Source organism: Anser anser (assembly GCF_964211835.1).
Source record: "Anser anser genome assembly, chromosome: 10".
Taxonomy (NCBI): Eukaryota; Metazoa; Chordata; class Aves; order Anseriformes; family Anatidae; genus Anser; species Anser anser.
In genome coordinates, this window is record NC_139730.1 from 11,784,899 (window position 1) to 11,807,730 (window position 22,832).

Sequence of the window (22,832 nt, forward strand, 5' to 3'; positions counted from 1 at the left end):
GCCAGGAGCAGGAATGGCGCCAAGGGAAAGCATTACCTGGTCTCTGCAGAAGAAAGGGCCAGGCTGAGCGCTGCAGACTTGGCACATGGAGTCCTCCAGGTATGGGTCAATCTGAACCTGCGCAAGAAACCAGGCAGCTGGCACAAAGCGGTGGCTCCGGGCAGCCCCAGCAGGGCCACGCCACACGGGTCACCAGCACCCCTCACAGGGACACGGGGCAGGCTGTGCTGATTGGGGTGCTCCCAGCAGCATCGCCCATCACACACACACACACACACACCCAGCTCCCTGGGCTGCCCCAAAGCCTCTCCCCACCAGCTCCTCACCTTTTTAGTAAACTTGGTAGTTTTGATTTCCACAAAGGCAGCGGTCACCGCCTTCAGGTAACTGCGCTGGTTGTTAAAGGTGACACGGCCAGACCCTGGAAGAAGCCAGACCACGAGCATTACACCAAGCCCACGCCCCCAGGCAGGAGCCAGGGGCGATGAGGAGCCCCACACACCGCCTGCCTCCTCCACCAGGCAGGCACAGCAGGCAGCTGAGAGCAGAAAGTATCTTCCACGCCTGCACGAGCTCTGGGGCCAGGACAGGAGGAGCGGGAGCAGCAAGCTCCACGCCTGCACCTGAAATAAGCCGGTGCCGAGACAGCTCAGCAGCTTTTATTTTAAGCCTCCCACTCATCGCAGAGTCTTGCGTTTTTGCATCTTCACTGCCAGTCAGCAGTGCTCCTGCACCACTCATTTCCAGCCGAGTTTCGTTATGCTGCAGAAAAACCTATCTGTGCTCACCTACGAGTTTCCTTTCTTAGAGTAATAAGAGCTTTGGCTGTTACACGATGCTCCTGCGTGCTGGCAGCTAAAGCTGAAAGCAGCAGGGATGGGCACAGCGCAAAGTGCCACCCAGAACACATTTATGTTGTCCCCTCAGTGCTCACCCAGCATCACAGGACAGAGGCTGGGAGACCTGGATCTGGTCTGGGGCACAGAGATCAGATCTGGGGACCCTTCCTCTCTACAAGGGTCCCTTCAACCTCTTAGTGGGATCTCTTGGGACTGCCCCCAAAAGCCACTTCAGCGGTGCCACGAGCACATCCCAAACCCAGGCCTGCACCCAGCCTTCACCAGAAAAGCCAGAACGCTGTCCATGGACAGTGATGAGCAGCAGGCAGCTCAGCATTAGCCAACTCTGAAGTTGTTCCTGCCTAGTGACAACCAAGAGACTCACGGTCCCTTCCAAAACACAGGGACCACTGCAGCCTTCCCATAGCTTGAGCCTGGAAAACTGCTCCTGATGTTCTGTTGCAGGGTTTTTCCCCACACAGACCAGCGCCTTCAGTGCTGAGGTCAGCAGCCAGCAGGCTTGAGTTTGCCCCAGCTGTGTAACAGCCACAGCTGTCCCTGCTCTGGGGATGGAAGAAGAGCTCAAGCAGCATCTAAGGATCATTAGCAGCTGACTGTCTGTGCACAGCACTGAACCAAGGCAGAAAACCCTTCGGCAACACTTGAAGAGGCATTAAAAACCTTGAGCTGCTGCGGAATAATCTGGGAACTGGAAGGTGCCAGGCACATCATCTCTGCCAGCACCCCCGAGGCTTGTCTCGCATCCCCACAGCCAGGTGAGGAACGCTGCTGGTAGAAGAAGCTGGCTGGACATCTGCTCCCAGAGAGGGGGAGGCAGATGGCCATCTGTCCTGCTGGCTGCTTGTCCTGCAGAGCTCAGCACCCTGGGAAGCGACCAAGCAATGGGCACCGCTGCAGCCTGTGCGTCTCCTCAGAGCACTCCCTGGCAGGAGCAGCACTCACCGATCGGGTACTTGTGCTTGTCCGTGTCAATGCCAGCGTAGACCACCCCTCCGAACAGGTCATACATGACGGCTGCCAGGGCCTCTGCATTCAGCATCCCGTGCAGAGCCCCCACGAACACTGTCTTGCTGGGATCCAGCCGCTGCGACGGGCTGCGCACAAAGTTGCTGTCTGCCAGCACCCACGGGATCACCTGCACCTGAAAGCAAACACGAACAGGTCAGCAGGCCAAGGGCCTGTGATCCCACCACCAGGCTGATCCTGCACCCTCAACTGAGGGCAGGAACCCTCCCAGGCCCTCAAGACTTCATCCCCAATCTGCAAACACCCCTTCAGTTATTGCTGTTTAGGATCTACATCCAGGGCATAATAGCTCTGGAGCTTCAGACACCTCAGGAGAGCTGGGGCCTGCCAAGGGAACGCAAACACTCCATGCTGCTCTGTTTCAGCCAAACTGGAATCCAAAACACCAGTCCATTGGGGCTGGCAGCCAGGAAACAATCCAGGCATGACCGATTTTACCTACTGCCTGCACCTATGTTTACAGCCCAGTCAGATGCCTCCCTGCACAGAAGCCTATTGTTGGAAGGGATCGATGAAACAACCCACCCACTGCCAATTTCAACAGGAGCTTCCATCTGCTAGACAGCTGATATAGGGCTCTGAAGAGGAGAAACTTCTGCCAGAGCTAAATCACCAGGCACAAAAGTGCTGCCAATAGCCAGACACCGGGAGAGCTGTCTGGAGTGCAATTAGTTTGTGCCTGTCCAGATAAGACCTGAATCTCAATTCTTTAACTCTACAAACTTGTGCAGCTGCACCTGATCTACAGCTAAGGCCCCGCACACCAGTGTGCCAGTCCAAGCCCTTGGCTGCCACAGCGCCTCCACCACCAGCGCACCGGTCAGCCAGCCAGGGCTGCACTGGGCAGCAACTGCAGATCCAAAATATCTGCCTGCAGCATGCACAGGAGCCATCCATTCTGCGAGCAGGCAAGGTCTAAGAGAACCGAAGGGATGGAAGTGTCTCTGCAAACAAAGGGATGCAGAACTGATGGGCCTGCTCACCTCTTTGCAGCGCATCCTGCGGCTGGACATCTTGAAGTAGTATTCACTGAGCCCGTCAGGACTCAGCAGATCCTGGGAGCATGCCTGGAGCAGAGCACGCACAGATTTCTCTGACTCAAACACCAGGTAAACATATCCTTTAGAGATGAAGGGAGAGGAACCACTGTTAGAACTGCAGTGGGGGGAAGACCATCCCAGCTTGCAAACACCTTCAAAACCACTCTCAGATAGCACTCAAAGTATCTGCACTGCATCTCCCTTGCAGTCCCCAACCCTTCCTCTTGGGAGGCAGCGTTACTCCTGCTCGAGCACCACATACAGGATCCACTGCTGATGCACAGAGCTGGGGAAGAGCCCCCTGCAGCACGGGGCTGCTCCTCTCCATCAGAGGTCACCACGCTCAGGGACATCTGGGCCACCGCCTCCTGCAGGCACATCTAGACATGGCACGTGGCCGCAGCCAGCCCAGCCACAGCACGGGCCACAGGACAGCAGGCTCAGCTTCACACTTCAGAAGTCTCATCCCAGGAACATCAACGCAGAGCTTTACACCACTGTCAGTGCCAACACTGTGCCTCGCATTGCTTTGGTGGCTGAGCAAGGCCACAAACCAGCCACCGCGTTCTTTAACTCATTACTGCTTACACATCAGCCCAACTATTTCAGACAGGATTAAGCCACAGGGCCATTCAACTTGCTGGTGCCCGCAGCTTGCTGCGAGCACATTAGTATTCACTGTGGGTGCTTTACACCAAGGGCACACATGCCTTGTGTGCCTGCACCAGCAGAGGAGGCTAACAGCCACCACCAGAGCAGGGCAGCCCCACGCTGGGCTCTGGAAGCACCAAACAGGGGTTCTGCACCCCCACGCTTCCACCCAGCCCTCCTAGGGACAGGTTAGAGGTGACAGTGCTCCGCAACCCTGGTGCTGACCCCAGTGCGAGCGGGACATTTACCCTAGGGTGCTCTGTACCATCCAGTCACCAGCATGCAGCCGTACCATCCCAGCATCCGTGCTGTAACATAGCATGGGAAAAAAGTAACCCTACCGTGTCGCTATTACCTTTAGGCATATTACCTTTGGGAGGGCAGCGTGGGTGTTTGCCATCCTTACCAGGCCACTCCACACTCAGTGAGCCAAACACACGGAAGGTGTTGATCAGTCCAGCTACACACGGAAGGAGAGAAGTCAGTGCCCCCTCAGATGGCTCCCCCCTGCAGCCACCTCCTCACAGGGCTCTCCTGAAGGCCTGAGCAAGCTGTACACACACCGTGCCACATGCAACCGTCCACTGCGCCACCATGTGCTGGCAACTCCAGTGGGAGTTGTGGCTCTTTTCACACAGCTTCAAGCTCCTTCCCTACCCCCAAGCTCTAGGGGAACTGGCAGCAGCACCCCAGGGAGGATGGGAGCCCACCTGATGCCAAAACCCAAGGCCCGCGTGCATGGCCACGGCCTGCTCACCTTCCGTAATGTCCCAGGGGACTCCACCTAGGAACACTTTGCAGGAGTAGACAGGGTTCTTGTAGTTTCGGGGAGGCAGCTGCCCGCTCCAGGTGCAGGTTGCTTCATTCACAGCTTGGACAAACAGGCAGCACTCAGAGGAGGACCGTAAGGACCACATCCCCCCAGTTACCCATTCAACAGAGCTGCACCAGCAGTGAGAGGCAGCTGCCCAAACAGCCTCTGCCTGTTTTTCCACCAGCTCATGGACCCTGGAGGCCTGCATGGAAGGTCTGAGCTGCTGCAAGCTCAGGGCCAGGCCACCCGGTCCCCTCCCACAAGCCACCACCAGGCACTGAAGGCTGCTGAGACCCACCACCTGACTTACCTGCTGCTTGCCTATGCAGCCTGGCTTCTCTTTCAATACTGAAGGGGTCTTCTGGAGAGTCCAGGAGATCCCAGGAAGGCCACGCAGAAGCTCCAGGCCATCTTTTCGATGCACTGGCTGGGGAGGAAGTTGCTGCAGCCAAGGCAGCTTGATCTTGATCCAGCCGTGACCCCACTCCCATCTTGAGGGGGTCTCTTGACACCCCACTGAGGGGCAAGAAGGGCAGAGGCGGGGAGATGCGAAGGCTTGACTGCAAGAGAAACTCCACATTAAAACCCGGCTTCCCAGCAGGAGGACGTAGCACTTGAAGTCATGCACCACACCAGGAGAGGAGGCTCTGGGGATGCTCCTGCTCTGACTGAGGTCTGGCAAAGGCAGGAAAGCCACTGCCTCACCTCACTGGGGAAGACCTGACCTTCCCAGAGGAGAGTTGTGCTGCCTGCCACCAGAGATCCCAATCCCCACCCCATACGGGAGTTAAGGAAGCAGCAGTGCCAGAGCAGAGCCAGGTGCAGCTGAGGCCCTGGCTTTACACTCCAGTCCCACGGAGGCGCAGCCCACGCCATGTGCGGAAGCACAGGGCACCCTGCTGGCACCCAGAGCTGCTGCTCACACTGCAACGCGGGCGGACCCAGCTGCGCAGACTGGGTCAGCAAGACAGGCGCTCGCCTCGCTTGCCGGCTTCCAAATTTAGCTGCGCTTTAGGGAGCACAAGCAGGCTAGACCCAGTTTGCTGTGGAAGAAGCAGGCCTGCGATGGAGGAGCGCAGTCAAAGTGGAAGGGCAAGGAAAGGCAGAGACTGGAGCTCTCAAGAAGCCCAAGCTAGAGGCAGCTGCACTACTCGGCCACCTCACTAGCAGAAGCAGGACAGACACCCTGCCACACACCAGCTCAAGCACTCAGGCGCTCTGGGAGCTGCCTTAACCCATTAGGGCTGCAGGCACTAGGGCAGCAGGCACAGAGCAGCAAAACATTTAGAAGAAAAATAAGGATTCTGCTAGGCTGTTCTGAGGGAGGACCGCACGAGCAGCCCTTCTTCCAAACCCTGGGCTGCAGGAGAGCCTTGCTGCATCACTGCATGCACGACAGCTCCCTCAGCATTCCCTTCCCAAGCAGGCAGGCCGCAGCCCCACACGTCTCCTGCACTCTCCAGAAATGCAGGAGACACCACGCACCAGAGCCCAGGCTGCAGGGAGCAGGTGCAGGCCCCCGACTTACAATCAAGTCCGAGAGGTGGTCGGAGCCCGAGCTGAACCCGCTGGTGTCTGAGTCGGAGGGGCTGCTGGAGCGTGAGTCCAGGAGGGAGCGGGAATCCAGGCGGGAGTTCCTCAGCGCCGGAGTGGAAAACTTTTCCGACAGGTCTGAGCCGATGGGGTCTAGGGGCAGGAAACCCATCGGGGGCTTCCCCAGGACGTTCCCCAGAGGGTTACTCAGCATGCTGAGAACTGCAACAGAGAAACGCAGCCTGTCAGCGCCGCAGCACAACGCCTCCTTCCTCCTGGGCAGGGCCCAGGAGATGCTGGGTGCCATCGCCCTGCATGCAGGCGGTGAGGGAGGTGGCAGGCTGGGAAGAGCAAGGCCTGACCCACCCACGTGGGATCCCACGGGGGCATGGCTCCAGCCAGCTCTGGACAAGAGGAACAAGTCTCAGCAAGCTGAACACGTCCCCAAATCAAATGACGAGAGCAAAGCATTCAGAAATGGTTTTAATTATTCAGAGGCTGCGAGACAAGGCAGCCTGCCCTGAAGCTTTCAGTTTTCAGCAAAGCAAGTTCGGGATACACACGATATCCTCAGCCTCACAAGGTTTTAACCCAGGTTTTCAGGAGCTCTGGTACAGAAGAGGAGTCTAAAATGCTGCCCAAACCAGACATTAAAAGAAGTGCTATCACACTGAGGTGCACTACAGCCACTAGACACTGGTGTCACCCCAGTGCCAGAGAGCTGCCGAGGGTACGCGCAGCGCTGGGATGTACCTGCCCCAAGCCCCACGCCTGCTGGGAGCCGGCACCTCTAACCTCACACTGCAGTGAGGAGCCTCAAAACAGCAACAGAAAACTCAGCCAGGCACAGGCAGGTCCTCGAGGCATCTATCTGAGGCAGAGCCGGTCCGCAGGAGCTCTCAGCTCCATCCACAGCACCTATCCACAGCACCTCCCTGCATTTGCGGAGCTTTATCCCCAAGAATTTCCCCAGGAAGAGCACAGACCTCTTCCTTCCCCCATTTCAGCTGTGGCACAGGACTGAACTCAGCACTGTGCTAAAAGGAGACTTGGAAAGAGACCATCTGCAGGGTAAGGTCACGGGGAGCTTTTCAAAAATATCTGCTCAGCTCCCCCCAACACACAGACAAACCAGCAAAAGCCAGACTGACCCCGCAGCCACAGGAAGCCTCAGCAGTACTTACTGTTGGCAGAGCTCGAGCGGAGCAGCCCCGCGAGCGGCAGGAAGCAGAGGGAAAGCTGCTGCAGACGGCTGAAGCCGGGGAGGAGACTGCTCCCTCCTCGTCGCAGCACAGAGCAGGGCAGAGCAGAGCATCTCCCAGCCCAGGCGAGCCGCACTACGCTGGTTCGCTGACTTCTCTGAAGCCACGTGATGTGTTTAAAAATACAGCCAGCGTATTGTTCAAGGGAGACAGCTGAATTTGTTAAACAGGCTCAAAAATCTGATTAGTCACTAAACAGTACAAGAGTCAAAGCAAAGCAGCTGATCCCACGGCCCAAGCCGCACAGCTGACAAATGCTCCAGCACTGATGCCCTTCTCCACCGGGCTCAGCAGGTTCGTAGCACCGGTCAGCAAGCAGCCCCACACCGACCCCGTGTGCGGTGGCACTCCTGGAGTGCTACAGCAAACACCATGCTGACAGCTCGCAGGCAACGCAGTCCTGTGCCTCCTCTCCTGGCTACAGCGCCACTTTCGGAGGTTCAGGACCAGAACCCCATCCAGGCAGGACCAGCAAGGAGTCAGGGGCACATCAGCAGCCCCCGGAGGTGTTACGGGGCTATCGGTAGTGTCACCCCTCATCTCCGCCACCACGCTGGCTTGCTACAGCCGCAGCTTACACATTTGCTCCCAGGATTGCTGGGATGTCACTGCAGCTAGAAATAGAAAAACAACGAGGCCGAATCCAGTGTCCGCAAGAAGCGTAATTACTGGCCTTAAAAGGATCGAGTGCTCAGGTGTCTGAAGAGCACGGGGCACCTGAGTTTCAGCACCTACCACCACGCTGGCTACAACTGACCCACTCATGACCTCTGGCCAGGAAGCGCTGGCATCCTGCTGTTAATGCAGACAGGACTCCATCCACTCCAGCAGCTTTCCGACAGATCCCACAGGCAGCACTGAGCTACGGGCTGTGCTGAGCTTGTGGGAGACCCCCACGCCCCAGTGGGTCCGAGGGCTCATCTCAGCACCTACAGCCGCTCACAGAGCCACAGAGAGGAAGAGCTGCCAGCCAGGCTTGGCATTTGCTCCTTCATGCTCACTGAGCGATCAGGTTGCATCCCCTGAAGCCAGCCCTTGCAGGTAGCCTAGGAAACATCCGCACTGGAGACCAGATCTTGTTTCTCGCTGCACCCCTCCACCAACCTGGAGCGCTCACACGCAGCTCCCTGCTGGCAGGGTCACCCGCTGAGCCCCCTCCTCAGGGAGGGCCCCACCAGAAAAAGCCGCCCACCCAGACAGAACCTCTCAAGTCATTTGGACCACTCGACAGACATCCAGGGATGTTGCCTCATCTCCCCTCCTCCCAAACAGGGAGCCTGCAGGAGAGGAGACTTTAACCATCTTTAGTGCATAAGCAAGATGCATCAGCAATTTCCGGTGTCAGGAGCATCCCTGGAGATCCTGAAGTGGAACAGCAGACACCAGATCATTTTCTTCTTAGTCTAAGCAGTTAAAAGCCAGTTAAAAGCAAACAATCAAGTATTTTTCACACTTATGTGGGAAATTCCAGCCTAAGGGTCCACACGATTCCCATCCACCTGCTCACACAGCAGCCCCAGCGTCCAGAGCACGACGGGTGGCAGAAAGCTTCTGGAACTTTTCAGGCCACCGCTCGGAGCTGCAAGAGAGGCACATGCCAACTCTCCTTTGCAGGGGACAGCAAAACCAGTAGCTTTTAATAGAAACTCCGCTCTGACTTTTGACTCACTGCTGCAGCTTTAATGACTGAATTCGGAGCCAGCTTGCTCCATCTCTGAGCACGTCAGCCAAACGCCGACAGATTTAAGAGCTCTGTGGAGCAGTCTCGACACCCGCATGGCACTCTTCCAGATCGCAGGCGCTCAGGACGCTCTCTAGAGAATGAGCATTGGAAGATCCAGTCCTGCTTTTCCTAGTAAATGCCATCAGGACACTGCTGCTGCAGTGTGCCCTCTTAATTCCTGCATCATCCTGGGGCCCCGAGAGGTACGAGCATCTCGGACCCATCACACCCAAGCCACACGTTTCACAGCAGAAGTACGCAGCCACACAGCCCACAGCCACGGCCAGGCTTAACTCTTTCAGCCAACTCTGTCCTGCAGACCACAAGTCATCTCTTGGCCCTGCTTACAGCCACGTTTCACGTGAGCCCACCCCATCTCAGACCAACAACTCCCCCAGCACAAGCCGCTGTTTGCAATGTGCTCCCTGGGAAAGGAGCCCCAACAGCAAGGCGTCCAACACCCAACGCAGCCAGACTCAGAAGAGCTTTTATTCTTGCATGCTCCAGTTAGATTTACAATTTAAGATTTTCAGCACCTGCTCAGGATCTTGAAGCATATGGCTTTCTTCCCCGCATACTGTTATTTACAGCCACTTAAGGATTAGACCTTCCTGGTAGTTTTGACCAAGCCTATTTTACAAGAAATGGCTGTAAAGATGAGCCCTGAGCAGCCAGGCTTACCACTGCCAGCGGTTCAGGGAAGGACTCTGGGCAAATAAACCACCTTACCGCTATGCTGATGACAAATGACGCTTTACTGCCTTGAATAAGACCTTAAGATAAGCAGAACACTAGAGACAGAGCAGCCACTGAATTTTTATTCCCAGTGACTCGAGCTGACAAAGAGCCCTGCCACCATTAAGCTGTTCTCGAGGACTCCGGCCTCAGCTTTGGGCTGCAGGAGACCACCCAGCAGAAGGAGCCTACAGCACGTTCGACACAGCTGCTAGCAGAGCAGCGCCTCTGCCCTGTGGTGCATCTGTTCTAGGCAAGTTACCCAGAAACAGTCTTGCCCAGAGCAAAGGCACTCATGTCACTCTTCTCACATCCCTCTGCTCAAGATCTTCCCCATGCCATCGGAACACCAGTGGAGGCTTCCCCACAGAAGAAGTTTGCTGCAGGGCGGCACACACTGCTCTCAGCCCCCTCACAATTGCAGGTAGCCGCGTGCACGCACACACACAAGAGACTCCCGTTCTGCCGAGCATAGTGCCAGGCCCCAGATTCCTGCATTACAGGCAACGTCTGGCACCTGCATGCTTAATGTGCGTGCAGTCAGACACCGCTTTTGGCAGTGGCACCGAGTGCTAGATGAGCACAGGCACCCACTTTTTGAAGTCGTGCTCTGAATACATATTTCAGCCTTTGAAAGCTCGCTGCAGGGCTGGAGGAAGCCTATTTAGAAGGGACCAGAACTTGTACAAGCAGGTCAACAACGCTGAGATGGTCGCTTCTGCTGGCTGGCACCACCAGCAAGGGTAGAGGCAGGAACATTTCAATCTCCAAACACTACTCACATTGCAAGCCTACCCCTCTGCCCTGATCTCCTTTTGGAGGCAGGGGTGAAGAGATCAATAGGAGAACTCTCACCAGGAGGAGCAGAGGAGATGATTTTCAGAGCCACAGCACTTCTGCTTCCACTCGGTGACACCTGCCATGCCCAGAGGCTGCAGAGCTGCATGCACATTTGGGGCACGGTGGCGGAGGAGGGAAGCAGCGTGACCAAGGCCCTGGAGACTGAACACAGTGCAGTTTCTTTGTCATTCGCCAAATAAGCTTGTAGAGGGGAAAAAAGGCTGATGTCCCAAACAATAGCCTGCTGCAGTTCCAGAAAAACAGCTTGTCTGCAGTTTTTACCGCCCAGCCAGACTCTACCCATGTGGGGTGGGAGCAGGCTGACTGTTTTAGTCAGCCAAAAAGCAGCACCTCCTACAGACACGAAGCAGCTTCATGGCATGAGAAACATTTGCATGTCTGAAAGGCAAACGGGCACCTTAACCACCTCCTACAGTTACAGCCAACGTCTCTGTAGTTACGGCAGAGACGCAGCCAGACAGGCTGCCAGGGTGAGTTTTCCCCCTCCATCACAAACAAGCACCAAGCTGCTTAGAACTCGGCCTGCTCAGCACAGGGAAGGGGGGATCCGTACTCCAGACTAACCTCAAATGGGGTTTCTGCACTTCTCACCTGCATCCATGGCACCTTATGCTGCCTGGGGGAGCCAGCATGCCTGCAGTTACAAAAGACACCCAGGATCACAAAGAAACAGGTAAAATCTGCAAAGAACTGCTAATGGCAAAAGAAAAATCCTTCCTCCTAAGCAGAGAAGCAATGGGACAGTGCCTGGAATGGAAAAGGGGGATCTGCAGCCTTAAGTGTTCAGAGCTCACCCGAGCAAGACCTAGTGCTACTGATCAGAGCAGCAGCACGGATACCTCCCGAGGTCTTGCTGAAATCCTCCTCCTTCCATTAAGCTCCCATCACTCCAGATGGGGAAGAGTCACCGCTGTTACGAGAAGAGCTACCTGAAGGCAGAGGCACAGAGCTGCACATCACAACACAAGTCTCAGTCATCTCGAACCAAATCGAACCAAATGCCAACATTCAAGAAAAGTAGAGCCCAGACCAGATGTGATCAAGCATCCACTTTGCCAGCAGTAACCACTGTCTAATCAAGAGACATCACACAGCCCTTTTTTTTTTTCTGAACTACAGAAGAGGAACTCTGCCCTGACGGATCCTTCATTTGGGACAAAGAAGAACTGAGGATATTCAGGCAGCTATTTCTGGTTTGCTAAGAAGGGGCAGGGGAATAAAAAAAAGCAGCATGATCCCACAGCTGAACCGCAGAATTAGAGTCAGGACACCTGAGGTCTATTCTTGGTTCTGGCACCAACATGGTAAGTCACTTCCCCGGCGTGCCCTGAAAAATGGAAACAGCAGCAGAACCAGGAACAGAGGCTTATTGCATTAATGTTTGAGAGCACAGGTCCTCCTCCTGCTCCGAGTGTGCAGGACCTGGCTGACAGCAAGCTTAACTGCTTCTTGAGGCAGGGAATTTACTACGATGTTTCTGGGAGGGGAAAATGGATGCCCGAGGTAGATGTAAAATCAGCAAGGACAGCTAAAACATGATTCAGGATTTTAGAAGCGCGCAGGTAATTGCATTCACTAAGCAGACTGCCACAACTGCATTCGTCTTAAGAGATCAGAACAGTGAAATACAGCAAGGTTTAACACATATCAGTCCCAGAGATATTTAAAAGCCAACATATTCAGGTCAAATTCTGCACAACAAGCTTCAGTTTTGCAAGCCTCAAGAACAAACACTTCTATATTTAAGTACTAAACTCCTCTCAATTATCTGCTGCAGCGTCCAGGGTGCAAACTCCGCAGCATGTGTTAGTTTCCGTGATAACAAGGCTGAGGCTGACTCATTTTCGCTGCTCAGCTGTATCACAGTTTGTGGGGTGTCAAGTCGATCAGGATACCAGCTTGAGGAAAAGGGAGAGCTCTTTGGAGAACGATGGGGGAGCAGCATGCTGGAAAAACCCCTCTGGGCAAAGGGAGAGCAACTAAAACAGGCTGTTGCCCCAAACACAAGCCTCTTTGGGAAATGGCACACAAGGAGGGGAGCCGGGCATTTCTCCATGGCCATCTCACAGGGATGGCGGCTGCTGTGCCTGAGAGCAGCCTGAGCTGGCAGCAGCACAGCCCTCACCTGTGATTCAGCTGTTCTGCCAGCACCTAAGGGACTGTGCACAAGAGGCGCAGACATGAGGTGCTGAGCCTCAGGACGTGGTGCTGGCTGGAGATGCTCCGTGCTGGCCCAAAGAATGTTTCTTTTTCTTCAGCCTCCTTGGGCTACGCTGCTTTTCCCAGCCTGTCCCATTCCCCATGCGGAGTCTCAGAGAAGGCAATTTGTCTTGAGCCCACAGGCAGGCAGGTTCAGACCAGCCGCCCTCCAGCAGTGCCCTCACACAGCTCCAGGTGGAAGCACTCAGCCTTGCACACACTGCAGGGTTTGTAACAAGGCACGGAGATAAAAACACATTCGGGACTTCTTCTAAGAGCTATCATGTTACAACAGATGAGCTGCAGCAGACAGAGCCTTTCATACCTCGCTCTGCCCAGCAAGTAAGCAGCCCTTCCACTGCTTAGACACCTAGCAGCTCAAGGGCTGGAAGAAAACCTGTCTGCCCTATCCCTCATTTGATTGGCACAATTTTGGGCATGAATTTTACCCCAGGCCAGAGCTTGCACACATCATCTGAAACACCCTGCCACCACCTCCAATATCAATCACAGTAGAAAAAAGACTAAGCTGCTAGTCGCCTAGGGCTGCTCAGAGCCACCGAGGAGCAGCTCCAATGCTCTCCTTGGGAGGGCACACACTTGTAAGGCTCATTTCAGCAGCTAGATGAGAGGCACACACTTCGAACTACAATCTGGTGTCAAAAGCTTATAGGGAAGCTCCACAAGCCCCGTGTATTTGTACACACCGGCATCACCAGGCGATGAAGCAACAGACAGCTTGTCTATGAAGGGTGGAGATCTGCCAGTGCTGGAGCATTTTCTCCACCACACCTCCACCAACAATCAGATGCTTGAGAAGTCTGTGCCTTCCTTGCACCCACACTCATCTGCCATTACCTCCACAGGCTCGGTGGCCAGGCAGCAGCAACAGCCCCTCGGATGCTCAGGAGAGCCCACTCAAACATCCTTCCCTCCCAGGAGAAACCAAGGGAAAGGATTTTTGGTGGGGCGTGCCTGCTCCTGCAAGCCATCTCCAGCACAAGCCAGGAAGCTGCCCTGACCCACTTTAGCTCCTGCAGGATGCAGGCAGAGATGCTGGGTAGGTTCCTGTTCAAGTTGCTCACCTATTTGCATCTTCTGCCTTATAGCATCAGTGCAAAAAAAAAATAAATCTGTTTAGGAGAAGCTGTTCAAATGGCAGATCTAAAAGCTGGATTAAGAGCAGCTTCCATTAGAAACTAATTGCAAACTTGGAGTTTGGATACTTGTTTTACTTATTTGATACATAAGTTATTCTGTTAAGGATCAAGCACTGCTGCCGCATGAACAGCCTGCAGCTATCAAATGCTCCAGGCTTTCTGCTCCTCAGCACGGCCAGCTCTGGCCAGCAGCTGAGAAATCAGCCCGTGGAGTGTGATCAGCCCTTACCAAGACATCCTCAAGAAACAAGTGCCCATTAAGCATCCACACCAAGTACGTCCTCAGAAAAGCCCTACAGGAGCTAAGAGGGCACAGGGCAAGCTTTTAGGCAGGCCGTTGCGTAGGCACCGCTGCAGTACAATGGGCACACAGGAGATCCTGCGAGGCAAGCCAGCTTCCAGCTTGGAAAACTGGATATCCTCCCTTATTGCGTTATTATAACTAATCTCCACATATGAGGCACTGCAACTGTGTTTGTACTCCACCAGCAAGCCCTGAACAGCAGGCAGGCTTCCCCAGAAGGGCCAGGGCTCAACACAGAGCCACCAGGCAGCTCATTCTCTTCTGAAGAGGAAAGGTGATGAGCACACGAGACCCAGGATCACACGAGATCCAGGATCCCCAGCACCAGCAAGCCTCTGGTTATTGCATTGCCCGAGTCACACACAGGTCTGAGGCCAGCAGGAGGTGATCACCACCTTGGGCCAGCACAACAGATATTTTGAGTCTTTCCAGACAGGCTCCCCCATCACTAGGGAGTTAGAAAAGTCCTTCCCAGGTGCTCTGGTGGCACACAATAACCTGGAGTTATCTGATGCTGAGCTCTTGTCACCCAGAAAGCCTCCTCTAGCACAAAACAAGACCTTTGCTACAGACTGGCTGCTGAAGCCACTTGTCCACAACGCAGCAGGTGGACACCTGGACAAGCAGAGGGGCACTGGAGAAAGCACCAAGCTGCTGCCCTGCTTGGGAGCAGGCACTTCGCACCATGCTGCAGCACAGGTTAGCCCAGCAGCAAATTAAACAGAATGGATGCCCTGGGGACTTCCTCACCCAGATCCTGTCCCTCCAGGGTCTTCCTCGAGCTCTGCAGCTGAGCACTCCAAGCAAGCAGCTCCAGCCCTGCAGGAAGGGCAGCACCAGCTGTGTCGTGCTCATTAGCAACAACCACCCCAGACTGATCAGCAGCACTCACCAACCTCCTCTGTGGCCATGGCACACACCAGGACAGAGTCTGGATCACCCTGCAGAAAGAGGGGTGCTTCTTGCTTCCTTCTGCCAAAGCTAACCAGCTCCGGAGAAGGCGTTTTCTCAGGTGCCTGCCACCACAGATACAGCATGTTGAAGACAGTCTGCGAACAGCTGGTCCTGGGGGAGCAATGTGCAGGTCCCTCTGGCTGTTATTGGGAAGAAAGGCTAGGAGTCCATGGAAACAGACGTGCTTCTTCCTGTGCAACAGGTCTTGTGTCTTGAAAGACATCCCCCTTCAGGAGATGATGGGCTTTTGCCTTGCAGGCTTTAGAGCCTCCTAACAAAGGCCCCGGCTCCCTGCCAGGCAGCGCACAGACCGCCTGCAGCCCTAGCCCAGCAGACTTTAAGCAGCCGCAGATGACCAGCACATTCACACTTACTACAGAAAGAAGTCGCTGTGCTCTGGGAAGCAGCGGAACCGAGGCTGGGGACATCCAGCAGCGCTGTCCCACCACAGCCCACTGCCCCAGCTCCAGAGCCGTAACTTTCAGGCTCAAGAATGAGCTGGCCTCATTCTGAGACGGACATGGCTGGAGCTGCAGCCTCAAGAGGGGATCCAAGACCAAATCCGAATCTGTTGCCGCACCAGCAGCTTCAGGGCGATGCTTAAGAATTCGGTGACATTTAGGAACTGCACATCTGCTCAGGCTGTACTCACCCAAAGACAGCATCCCATCCTCCAGGATGGAGGCAAAGCCACCATCAGCAATTTCCCAAGACACTGATAGCAGCATTCAGAACTTATTTAGGGGCAAGGGAACAACAAGGGTGACATCGCAGAGCAGAGCTGACCCTCCTGAAAACACCCTGGCAGTGTCGTCCCACCCCCCCAAGAGCCTGTGCTCAGCAAAAAGCCTCAGAGACTGCAGATCTCTGAAGAGGGGCTGAAGGATTAAGCCCTCTCTTTACAGAGACATGAGAAGAGCAAAGAAGTCTGAAACTGACACCAAGCACTGCTCACACCTGTGCTAGAGCCTATAGAGGCCACACTCAGCTCAGGGAACATGACAGAAAGCTCCTCCAGTGCACTGGTACCATGGCAAGCTTCACATTAACAGACTGGTTTTAGGATGATTTCCCAGTGGGCGAGTCTGCCTGTCCCACATAGGGAGGCTGAGACTAACCCAATATAGGGCAGACCAGGCCAGCCAGACCAAGCAGCTGGCACGCAGGCAGAACACCGGTGAGGGAGCCGTGAAATCCACACTGCCTGGGTGCTGCTGTCACCGGTTCTCTGGGCAAGAACTGGAACAGGACCCCATTTGCTCATGCTCCTTTAGGAACAGGAAGGATAAAGGATGCCACCAAGGACAGTCCTGCCTTGCTGCCTCTTACCCCTTCCTTGCCTCTGCAGAGGGAGGAACACAGAGGTCTTGAGGCAAGCGGCTGCCTGCTGCTGGGATGCTGTAAAGGGGAAACGCTGCCTCCAGAAAGACAGCTGGGATGCCAGCACTGGAAGTGCTTAAGGCCAGTTTCCTGCAAAAGCCCCTCCCCAGGCCACCGAGCAGCTTTCTGGGGCTCGATGAAGTACTTCCAGCCTGACAGATCTAGTGGCAGCAGCGGGTTTGATGTGCCTTCCCAGCTATGAGACAGCAGTTCACTCCTACAGCCAATAAATGCAGGCGGCTCCAGCCTGCAGCAGCTGCTGCCTCCCGGGGAGGCTCTCTCCAGACACCAGCTTCAGGGGCTGGCAGCGCGTCTGGCACGCTCTCAAGGGCTAAGTACCCGTCCTCGGTGCGTTACGGTGCTGCACCCAGAAGGAAGGCACGTTACAAACAGCCTGGTCCAGCACGGCAGTTCCAGCATCCCTTTGGGAAGGGGGACAGAGGCAGGAGCAGAGCGTACAAACCGGCCTCACTGCACCCTGGCCTCCTCTGGTGTTGCATCAGGTCCCGCTGCGCCAAGCCGTGCCATGCCACCACCCCGGGTGCACAAGGTGACACCAGGAGGGTGTGCAGCCAGCAGGTCCTTCCCTTTGGCTCAGAGCTCCGCACTGGCAGGGACAACAGGCAGCAGAGGAGGTCCCAGCTTGTCAGTGCTCAAGCACAGGCACTGCAGGGGACCACATCAGCAGTATTTTTAGCCTGATTGTTACTGTTTTTTTTTTTTCCTTTTTGCACTTCCACCCTCCCAGCCACCTCCCCATGGGTCTGCGCAGCTGAGTCACTGCTGGAACCTTCCAAAGGCATTGGGTGCCAGCAGCACCTTCCCTCCCCAGCCCCTAGAGACTGCCCAGCACTGACACAGCCTCACCTGCCCGCAGAACACCCCCAAAAGAGATCCCAGCCCTGGGGAGCAGGCTCATGCAGCCTCCTAGGCTGCAACGCTGGGCGCTAGGAGTGCCTGGACATGAAAGCACCCGGCCCATGTCCTCCTTTCAGCTACAGCATGGCGAGGCCACCCGTGAACGTCCGCCAGCTCCTCAGATCTACACAGCTCACAGCCCCAGGAGCGCTCCTCTGCCACCCGGAGAGGAGCTCCCCAGTTTTCAGGAGGTGCTCCTGAGCTACACGGCCTCCCCTCCCACGGAGCTTCACACTGCTGCTCCAGGGCCCTGGCAGAGCAGGCAGCCATGGCTCTGCAGCTGCAGGGAGCATAGGCAGGCTGAAGCCATACCACAGTCGCACACAGACCCCCAACATTTCACTTCCCCAGTGAGCAGATGCCATCCCCACAGCGCTTGGAAAGGGACTGGAACAACTGGGCAGGCCAAGGAGCGCGCCTGGCCTAGCTGCTGCATGTCCTGGAAGGGAGGGTGGGATGGACAGGGGGAATGCGGTCTCAGGACACCCCAACCATACAGCAGGGGCGCTCCGAAGGCCTGTGTTGCTTCCCTGGAGGAGCCTCAGCTGCATTTGGGCTGGTTTATGCCCCAGTCATCCCCACCTCCTATACCGAGGGAATACCGGGAGTGAAAGTGAGGAAGTCTTCTCCAGACAATGCCGGGTGCCACCTCCTAACAGCTGCTGCTACCACAAGCACCCAGAGGCTGCAGGCCACCCAGGCACAGCCCCTTTCCACCGCTCCTCCCAAGCCTCTGTGGCAGGAGCTTCAGCACAACACACTGCAGTCCGCAGGGGCACTAGGCACAGCCTCTGCTCGCAGGGAGGTCACCACAGCACCTCCAAATCACCCCCAAAATTCACCTCCCTTACAAAACCAGAAGCCCCCCACCCTTGGAAGCGCACACATCCCCCAGCACCACAGTCTACGCAGCTCAGCCTGCGGCACACAGAAGCCTGCCACAGGCTCGTGCAAGTGCTGCTGCCTGCCTGGCAGAGCGCTGCAGAGACGTCCGCACCTCTGCCAACGCAGCCTGGCAGGAAGCTGGCCAAGAGAGGGCTGGGGACGGCCGCACCACATCAGGTGGGGCTGGGACACCAGCACAGAGCAGCCACCCCAGTGTGTGACAGCCCCAGCTCTGCAGCGCTACGCCCCAGCCCCACATGCCATGGTTAGTGCTGGAGGGACGGTTCAGCACCGACACGGCCTCCTTTAAGTGATCCTTTACATTATGGTCCTATAACACAGCTCAGGGCCCTATAGTCTGCTGGCTGCCATACGGGGCTCTGTGCACAGCCTGTTCTAAGGCATCTGTCCAGCCTGCAGCACCGATAACTCCCATTCCTCCATCCCCCCGCGATGCTTCAGCGGGGGTTGAGCTGGCAGTGAATCAGGTACAGGACACGCAGTGAGCGTGGTGTTCCCTGGCTCGTTCGGGGAAACCCAGAGAGCCATGTGCTGGAGACTTCATACAGCAACCGCAGCCCGACCGTAGCAGACCCTGGTTCCCTGCGCTAGGGCCCGTGAGCTCTGTCTTGCGGAAACTGGATGTGGGAACTCGAGCGAGCTGCGCTGACAAAGCTGTCATTTCAAACTCCGCCACCCCACGAGCGATTTTTACGACCGATGCAGTGACATGCTGTGCTGTGTCCCAAAAGCTCAGCTCTGCCTGTCCAGGGACAGCACCCCGTCAGAGCACACACAGTGTAAGCAGCTGGGCATTGGAGGTGGTCTGCAGCACCCCCTGGCCCCCCCAAACACCCGCACGGCACTGCCCAGGGGCTATCTACATTCCTGTCAGCAGCAACTTCATGCCTGGGGCCTCTCGTGTCACCCAAGTCTGCGCAGAGATGCACTACCCTTTTAACAAAGCAGCAGCGTGCTGCTATAAAGGGATGAGTTTCTGTAGCAACCAGGCTGAACTTGTACAAACTCTGCCAAAGCACTAGATCTTTCCATGGACTGCTACTTGAATGAGCACGCCAGCGCTGGAGAAGCCGGTCCTTACAGCCCCACAAGGCTGGGAAATGAACACGTCCCTCTCTACCACACCCCCTGCCCCGCGACAGGGAGCTGCATCGAGTTTGTGCACGAGGCGCCCCTTCCTCATCCTGCGCGCACACGGTTTGACAGAGAAGGCCGGTACCTCTGCAGGAGTTAACCGAGCCTTGTGTGGTGCTGGGGAGCGCCCAGCACCCCCAGGACTCCCCTCCCATCCCAGCTGGGAATGCAGCACTAGGGGAAGGGAAGCCAGCAGCACGGCTGTAAGCCCACACCCTGCCGATCATGTAGGTTTGCGCCGGACCACAGGGGTTCAAGCGAGAAGCCATTCCGCTGCACCTCCTCCAGCCCGCTGCTCGGAGCGGACCGATGCTTCCAGCCGGGGAAGGCTCCCTCCGAATCCTCCAGGCTGAAGTTGTTTGCCAGGTGCTGGCTGCACCTACCACACCCCAGAGGCAGTCGTGCGGCCAAGCACTGCTGTGGCGCAGGGGCGAGCACTGCCGCCGGGACTCTCATGGCCAGGCAGGGGGTCTCTCCGCAAACACACGGCTGCAACACGCCCCGCCTGCCGCTGGGGATTTTCTCTGGCCACCGGAGCGAAGTTGGGCCGTGCTCGCAGGCGGCATGCTCAGCGCCCTAGCACCACACCCCCCACCCACTCCATGCAGGCTCAGGGAGAGGATTTCTCTTCTCCTCTCGGCTGCGTTATTCCTCCAGCGGCCTCACAGCGACAGCGAAAGATAAGCCCGGGCACTTCTGCCTGCAGTGAACTGACAGCAGAGCAGAGGGGGCTGTGGCACAGCCAGCCACAGCCTCCCCAACTCAACCCTACCCTCGCCACCACGTTACACAAGCACTACAGGGCAACGAGCCCCCCTCGGAAACTGCCAGCACCCCGTTACACAAGCTATCACTGCATTAGCTTTAAAAGGGCAAAAAAATAAAAAAGGAATCCAGCAACTGTTGCTGCGTGTGTCAGACTCACCGGACTGTGTGCTGGTTTGTGCTGCAGCATCAGAGTCCTGGGTGCTCCAGGGTCTGTCCCACCCCGTCAGGTTGAGGGACTGCAGGCCAAGGCACAGGTCATTGGTGTCGGGGAGGCCACGGGAAGACTCTTGCGTGGATGTGGGGAAAAGCATCCTGCTTGCCACTGCTTCTTCAGAGTCCTGGAAGTCTGCTCAGATTGAGAACAAACAGAAGCTTGAGAGTTCAGGGCTGCTTTTCTTTCGAAAGAAGGAGTTTTCCGAAGCGTTAAACCCCAAGGCAGGTCTGGCGCTGCTCTGAAGCCACTGCCGCTGCAGCCAGCGGTTGCACCCCAAAAGGGAGGGCTACCATATGTCCAGAAACCAGCCCCCCACCCCCCTCAGCCCCTCCACCTTCCTATCCCGCCTGCATTACTGACTGGGTCAGCATGTGACCAGGCTGCTGATGCTTACTGTGCTGACAGTGACGTCACTCAGCCATGCAACAGAACCGCATCAGCTCTTACAAAATAGGGGTAAGAAGAAAGGATGGATTCCCCCGAAAGACAAGGCAGCAGGCAGGAGGAAAGGGGTGCAGCTCCGGTAAGCCAGGCAGCACAAAAGCAGAGCTCCACAGCACAGCAGACAGCGATCCCCCCAGCGACGACGATCGCAGCAGCGACAGAGCAGACAGTTAGTTTTAGTGCTACCCAGCTCTCCTGTCCCCGCCTCCCTCCACCCACAAAACCCAAAAACACTTTAGTCCTGGACAGCCTCCAGCTGCTGGCTCCAGTTCAGAGCCCGATGCAAAGCTTCACAATTCTGCTAGCATAATCTATTCGGTTCAGCTCGGCCACTCTGCCTCCCTGACTCTGCATTGTTTACCACTGAGTAACAAGGATAACCTTCACCCCCTCCCCGCTACCCAGAGGGAAGCGCGTTATCCCTGTCCGGTCCGCGTGGGCACATCACACCAGCATAGGGAGCGCAGGACCCGTTTCTCATTGGGAATTTCCGTGGCCTATTTATTTCCCTTCCGCCTGCCCGGTCCCCCCCCCTGCCCTGAGCCCTCCCTTCCCCTGCGGGAGGTGCGCAAGCCTACGGTACTGGAGACGCCGGATTCCTGCCTCGGTTTAAGCCCGTGCCAACAGCCTAAGGAAATGCAGCAGGTTCATAGTCTACGAATTCCAGCTTAATGCGGGATCTGGGGGCTGATGAAACCACAAGATGCTCAGCCGTGCTACCCGAAATCTGAGTCAGAGGGCATTTATAAGCCAGCTCCAGGCAGTGGCAGCTGTCTCCTCCTCCTCCCCCTGCCCCCTTCCCTCCCACTGTGCCATCAGATGTGCACCTCGCGCACACGCTGCTCGCGGCTCTTCAGCGACTCCAGCCTGTCACGTTATCCCTCACGTGCGGCCCCGGCCATCCCAGGCAGCCTGCCGGCCTCCACAGGCCTCCTTTTCTGCACCCATGGCCGGATCCCTCCTCACTCACCACCCAGCACAGCCAGGCACCGAGGTGGGGCCCTTGCCTTTGCCCCGCAGTGGTTTCAGCAGCTAAAACACCACAGTCAGGATGCAACCAGCTGAAACTGTACCTGCTGACAACCAGCTGCCTCCCTGGCCACAGCCTCCTCCATGGTACTTCGCTGGCATAGCATCCACACGGCTTTTCCTACTCCCCTAGTAGTGCTAGTACGAGCTGTAGCACGCCAATTCAGTCGCATCGCTACCAGGCGCCTGTAACAGCATCGAGCATTTCTCTGAAAGCATCGTGCCGCATCTTCGGCTGGGTATTTTACTGCATTAATTCCTCCTGTACAGTTTTCAGATTGCTCGTTTTGGACAGGCCCTAAAAACATTTATAATGCAGCTGTAGGGAGGAGAGGATAAAGGCACATTGCTCAGACAACTCAGTTCCCACAGCAACCATAACTTGCCCATATGAATATGCAACATTTCTGTGTTTATGGAAATGCACAAGTGCTCTGCCTGAGTCCCCATCCCTGGCTGGAAGAGGCTACCATGCGCCTGGGGAGCAGGATCTCACAGGTTTTGTACTGTCTTCACCATCAACTCCCACCACACCTGATGCTCGGACAAGCATGGACACAAGCGGAAAGTACTGACAGACAGCAGAACTCAAATCCCATCCAGAGCCCCTCTGGAAAAACCCACCACTGAACAAATCAGGAAAAGAGGGAACAAACTCAAAGCGCTCATGCCACAGCATCCTAAGCCAGACATGCCAGCTTTCCCTCGCTATCCCTATTTCTCAGGAAATAAGCTATTTTGTTTAATTGAACCCAGTCAGATTTGGGTTCAGAGCCATGTTTCCTTCTGACAACTTCAACCTACACTGAAGATGAGCTCTCTGCAATTCAGTTTACGTGCATAGCTGCTGAAACACAAAGCAGGATTTACTTAGATAACCAGCATTTCTTAATTAGACCTTCTCCCAACCGAAGCAA

The 22,832-nt window shown here is 56.0% G+C and overlaps 1 protein-coding gene across 10 annotated transcripts in view; it reads right to left on the reverse strand.

The window, feature by feature from the left end:
* CPEB1 (cytoplasmic polyadenylation element binding protein 1) overlaps positions 1-22,832 on the reverse strand; it is a 36,350-nt gene that overhangs the window by 1,875 nt on the left and 11,643 nt on the right. For 4 of the 10 annotated variants that reach the window (XM_083849593.1, XM_083849596.1, XM_083849591.1 and 1 more), the window contains 9 exons: positions 20,386-20,574; positions 5,920-6,146; positions 4,702-4,951; positions 4,335-4,448; positions 3,933-4,037; positions 2,870-3,006; positions 1,803-2,001; positions 327-421; positions 37-117 (listed from right to left, as the gene is read on the reverse strand). In XM_083849593.1, the coding sequence (XP_083705719.1) occupies positions 37-117; positions 327-421; positions 1,803-2,001; positions 2,870-3,006; positions 3,933-4,037; positions 4,335-4,448; positions 4,702-4,951; positions 5,920-6,146; positions 20,386-20,574 (1,397 nt within the window). Of the gene's footprint in view, positions 1-36; positions 118-326; positions 422-1,802; positions 2,002-2,869; positions 3,007-3,932; positions 4,038-4,334; positions 4,449-4,701; positions 4,952-5,919; positions 6,147-20,385; positions 20,575-20,836; positions 21,396-21,464; positions 21,653-22,832 lie in introns of those variants that run through there. The other 6 variants (XM_083849592.1, XM_083849600.1, XM_083849598.1 and 3 more) reach the window with 6 other exon arrangements.